This window comes from Mizuhopecten yessoensis, unplaced genomic scaffold (assembly GCF_002113885.1).
Source record: "Mizuhopecten yessoensis strain PY_sf001 unplaced genomic scaffold, ASM211388v2 scaffold5343_1, whole genome shotgun sequence".
NCBI lineage: Eukaryota > Metazoa > Mollusca > Bivalvia > Pectinida > Pectinidae > Mizuhopecten > Mizuhopecten yessoensis.
The window spans coordinates 111,117-116,996 of NW_018406001.1; the positions used below are offsets into that span (position 1 = coordinate 111,117).

The following is a 5,880-nucleotide window of genomic DNA, read 5'->3' on the forward strand; positions in this document are numbered from 1 at the left end:
ACTCATGGTCCTGACAAAGTGTTGTTATTTTTCGGGTCAATCAGAAATACAATTTGGCTGCCATGGCCGCTATTTTGCTACTAAGTTCTAATAGGCCGATCTCACTTAAAATTGGTCTAGGAATGATCAGCTCATGGTCCTGACAAAGTTAAGTTAACATTATAGTATTTTTTACTCAAATTGGTACATATTTCAACAACAAAAATAAATATTGTAGGACTCAGGTGACCGTTAAGGCCCATGGGCGTCTTGTTTTATATTTCACTGTATACGTAGTTAATACAATATTTATAACATTAAGTATGTACCTCCCACTATGGCAACATGCCAGCTGTACGGTTCATATTTTAATTAACACCTCAGTTTACATCAAAACAGTATCAAATGCTAGTTTTATGTCTGCCATCTCATGTTCTGTAAACAGTTACATAATAAATGCATATTGAACAGAAAATGTATAGGGTACATTACTAAAGGAAAAGAAAAACAATTTGGATATCTAAATCCCAAATAATAGTTTCAAAATTTGCCATATCACAATCGTTGAACCAAACTTGTACAAAGTGTATGTTATTATTGTGAAGGCGGAAAATTTATGACCCTTTCAATTCTGTCTGAATGGAATAAAGCAGGATGATATTAAAGCTATTATTAGTTGAAAAAATTGTGTGTTACATACATTGTACCAAATATATATATATAAAGACTATATTTACATTTGCATGGCATTGTCACTATATTCTGTCTTTGCTTATTGCAGAGTTATCTTCTCTTGTGAGCAGGTATTCAAATAGATCATAAATACCATACAAAAACAGTTCAATGCTTAAATAGCCAATTCCATTTACTAAAATGTGTAACATTTTTTGCGTGTGTACATAGTGTATGTGTACATAGTGTATGTGTACATAGTGTATGTGTACATAGTGTAGGTGTACATAGTGTAGGTGTACATAGTGTATGTGTACATAGTGTATGTGTACATAGTGTGTATGTGTACATAGTGTGTATGTCATGTTAGGCTAGTGATACACATGTTCTACTGGGATACCTTTTTATATGAAAAATAGGGAATCATTATGCTGTCATGGCCCTGATACAATTTCTCAGTAGACATGACCAGGTCAAAGGTCAAGTTTACAAACTACTTCACTTTGAACTTTTTTATGAAATTTCTGAGTGCATGCTTCAGATGCTGGAAATAATTACCTAAATTCTTAATTCTAAATTGTCAAAAAAGGAATTCATAATTTTCAAATTTCAAAAATGTGAATTCAGAGTTTGAGAGTAAAGTTTGCATTGATCTTTCTGGTACTTTTTTTTTTTATAAAAGTCCTAGGTAAACATGTTTCAACCTATTAAGTTTCATAGATTTGAAATTGTTAAATCTATATTTAAAAATTACCACTAAATGTGAAATAAAGTTCATGGAATTCAAATCAAATATCAATTTTGAATTCTTCAAAATTGAATAAAGTAACGTAAACATCTCCCAAAGTTTGAAATTTTAACTCTTGTTTTAATAATTTGAAATATTTGATGTTTTGAAAATAAGTAAACATGTTTCAACCTATGGAGTTTCATTCAAATTTTAATTTGGAATTTAAAATGATGATTCAGCATTTAAATGTTTATTTAAAAACTTAAATAAAAATATTCAGAATTATAATTCAATTTCAGGTAAAACGCATTTCACATTTAACTCAGTTTCTTTAATATATGATGCAGAAAGCAAAACAAAATAAACATTCTAGCACATCATATGGCCATTTTACTCATTAGTGGTACTAAAGGACTTGCATGATATCTACATCACTGTCCTTTAGCTCAGGAACATTAGTTTAGTTTTGTGCTTTTAGCTCTGTTTCTCAGATTAAATCCTGTTGATGTTCAAAACAGGAACAGTGGAGACATGTAATTTTGTGTATTTTTTTATTGATTATGTATTTTTTTATATTCATTACAAGTTCATGAACCTGTACATACATGAACTGCTGTTGTTTCTTTGTTATTGTTGATGTTATCTGCCGAGGACATCAGTCATTAATGGTTTTGACCTCTGTCCTAGAATGCTGTGGATGGCAGGTCATCCATATTTCTCAGTTATTTCTCATGGCCAGATCTGTTACCTTACAGTCACTGATATCCCTCAATCATGGAATTATGTTCCTGGTTCATTCTTATTCTCTGCATATAATGAATATACCTGTTTGGCTCCTGGTCGATATGTACACTGTCACCTTCATCAGACAAATGACCAATGAAGGGTATGCACACGAAGGTGTAAAATGTGTACGAGTTTTCCACAAAATCGATGTCGATTTCGGCTATGCCTATAACTACTGCATTCTCTATAGGCACATGCTATTTTCTACTTATGATACTCGCTCAATTCAAAACAGTTTCCACTATTTTACCAAATGGGATAAAACATAAGGTATGCAATTTCACCAAAAAGCACCAGCTGTCGTTTAGGGTTTAGATAAAGAACACCAACCCAGATTTCTTACAATCTTGATGGTCATATACTTGAAAATGTTCATTTTTCTGAAAAGAGTAACCATTTACCGTAACATGAAGTAGGTAAAAAACATAAAAAGGTCACATCCAAAGCCGACATGTTGTTTGATGAAAACATATTGAATCTTAAAATTGATTGTCGGCAAACCAAAGCAACAGAATATAAAGCTTTTGTAATTTCCAAACTAGAATATGGCTCCACCTCCATGTTAGAACAATTAGTTTGGACATTGGATTGCAGGCGAAAAAAAAGCAAGGATGACCTGTTATAACAATCAGAAATAACCACCGAACAATAAAAGCGTTGTTATTTCTTTATGTTCTGGAGATAACCATTGTTTGTATGCCTTTGACAAAACTCGCTGTCAAATGATTACATCCCTCATGAGAGTATGTTCTATGGCGGCTAAACCTGTAAAATTGTCCTGACAAGCCTCAAGTATTCAAGTACAGAGGTGAAAATAGTCGGCCAAATAAACCAAAATATAGCCGTCCACATAAATATATACATATATATAACTAGAATATTTCAACCGATTCAAATTCTGTCTTTTTTTCTTCAGATAGGCGAGCCGAACCCACGTAAAGTGAAGGTAATTTAAACTACAATGTACATTGAAATTCATAATTTCGTTAGCAACAGATTAACAGGAAGAGTTCGTTTCTAATAGAAATTATTTTTTCCTTATATTTTATAGCAGTTAAAATCACGTTTAGAAAGGTGAAAACCCATGGGTAGTTTCCTCGTGATCAGGATGTATATGATCAAACTTTTATTTTAAATGTATATGGAGCAATGGAATTCATAGTCTTGAAATATGAACCACTTCTTGATATTTTATGCCGATGTAAATAATTGCATAAAATTTGATTTATGGTAGGCCGCATTTCGAACACATATAATTATTGGAGATATATTTGAACGGTAAACATTCTGGATATTGAAAGCAAACCTAAACACAATGATAATTTGCAAATATATTAGTTTGTGAAAGAAATAAAAAACCAGTCTGAATTTACTTTGGAGTTTGAGGTAATGGTGAAGCGAACATAGTTCGGACCATGTGTATGCTTCATGTTTGCTTCTGTCAATTAAATATTCATGAGAAATAAAATCACGGCTGACAGCCATATACAATGCACAGTATCAAAATCGTGTATGTTATGATATTCATTCTTGTAGGAAGTGATAAAAGCTCTGTTGGATGTCTGGGACAATGACAATGCCAAACTATTCCTCATTGATCCCGACATACTGATTGACTATGTGGAGGACAAGCAGGGAGGCAACACCTGTGGCAGTTTGTGTCAGAGTCAGAAAAAACTGGTCACCTTCGGTGTCATAGGAAACGCCCGCAGAAGTCTGGTAAAGGCGATGAAATGTATAATTAAGAACTTGCATGATTCCAGGCATGTTGATAGCGAACATATATATTGTTGAATAAGTAATAGATGTTGCTTGAAACTGACAGTGATGTTCAAACTTGTATTCTAAAAGGATTATATAGAACTTGTTCCCTCACTTTTCCTACTACTTTTTGGGAACAATTTATGAACAGCTGCATATATTGTTATGATCTTGTAAGATGGTGTACCTTTCATCACTGTCTAGCCCTATCCGTACCCCAAATGTGAAGGCTGCAGCAAACGGTAAAAATGTCAAGTTCGGGTTATTTCAATTAGAATTATTTTTTGCAAGTTCAGGCTAAACTCAAACAAATTGACCAATTTAGCTAAAGGTCCATCAAACAAAGAATGGGTGATGTTGTTTTTGATTGGTCAATATGGTTTATTTCTACAGAGACCGGTTTTCCACAGATTGCGGAGTTACAACTTTGTTGTAGTGGACTCCATAGATGAGTTTCCGGAGAGGTTAGGTGACACATCATACCACGTCACTTCACACGTTTTTCTCCAGGATATGAAACATCCGGAGCCCACCATACACGTGCTGATTCTGTATGAACGTGCTGCTGGATTCCTGTGGCACTCTAAGATCCAGGTCGCCTCCAGTGACCTGTCATTTGGATATGAGGCCGGCTCGTACAAAAAGTAGGCATCGTCAACCCAAAGGCCAATAATTGTAGAACTATAAACAGTCATGTTTGATACACGATTTAGTAAAATGTTATAAATCACTTATGTCTGGTATAATACATTTATATATTTTGTGTTTATTTCCAAAAAGAGATATTCACGAATGCAATGTTGTTACGGTACAATTCATCAGTCATATGCTTTGTTCACAACAGATTTGACCTTGAGCCAGCTGTGATAGATGGTTTATCTCTATACATTCCCAAACAAGTGACCAAGTTTCTCGATTCAGTGGCACAATCCAAATACATTGAATGTGATCACACAAGTGCAGACAACTTCCTCAAATCTTACCCACCTGATAGTTCAAACGAAGCTCAACACTTCCAGAGAAAAGCTAGACAACTCATAGCTCAAGGGAAAGAGGTCTTCGATAAACTTGGAATGCGTTTCTGGATCAGTAGCGGCACACTTCTCGGTAAGACTGGAAATATCGCTCAAAAACGTTCAAGTTTTGAGAGACCAAGTATAATGATTCCTATCAGTTCAAATATCATCATAACTTACGATTGACTTACATACTATTGAAAAATCTGTATTGTTTAAACAATTAACATGAAACTGGACATACAAACCATAAGTCAATAAACTGGACATACAAACCATAAGTCAATAAACTGGACATACAAACCATAAGTCAATAAACTGCCAAAACATTCTGCACTGTCCATGGAATTTTTCAACACAGGTTTTTATTTTTATTTTCTGATCATTTCCCTTCAAAACATATATCCCAACATCTGTAATTATGAAAGGTGTTACTATGTGTTGTTAGGATGGTATAGACAGTGTGACATCATCACACATGCACAAGATGTGGATTTCGGGATATGGATCAAAGACTACAATCCACAACTCATCCCGGAGATGGAGAAGGCCGGTCTTCCACTCAAACACCTGTTTGGCAGGGTATGTAGCCCTCAAACCTCTGAGAGAGCAATTACTCAATTATCAAACACTTCTTCATGAAGCTCTCTTCCATAATACAGAAACGTGGTGGGGAATCAAAATTGTACAAATGGTGGGGCTGACCCCCCAAGGGGCTGAGGGGTGGGGCAAAAAGGGGTCAATTGGCTATATTGCTTTAAGTGACTTCTTCTCTGGAACTAAGAGATGGGCTGAGGGGCGGGCCAAAAAGGGGGCAATTTGGCTAGCTTGCTATAAACGACTTCTTCTGTAGAACTATGCACTGGATATCAATCATATTTAATCAAAAGCATTCATGGGATGCAGGGATTCAAAATTGTACAAATGGAGGGGGGG

General features: G+C 34.8%; 1 protein-coding gene across 1 annotated transcript in view; it reads left to right on the forward strand.

Moving 5' to 3' along the window:
- LOC110450592 (fukutin-like) overlaps nucleotides 1–5,880 on the forward strand; it is a 14,805-nt gene that overhangs the window by 4,859 nt on the left and 4,066 nt on the right. Inside the window, exons 2-6 of the mRNA XM_021498194.1 lie at nucleotides 3,084–3,113; nucleotides 3,704–3,886; nucleotides 4,322–4,572; nucleotides 4,773–5,035; nucleotides 5,393–5,526. Coding sequence (XP_021353869.1) covers nucleotides 3,084–3,113; nucleotides 3,704–3,886; nucleotides 4,322–4,572; nucleotides 4,773–5,035; nucleotides 5,393–5,526 — 861 coding nt within the window. The remainder of the gene's footprint in view (nucleotides 1–3,083; nucleotides 3,114–3,703; nucleotides 3,887–4,321; nucleotides 4,573–4,772; nucleotides 5,036–5,392; nucleotides 5,527–5,880) is intronic.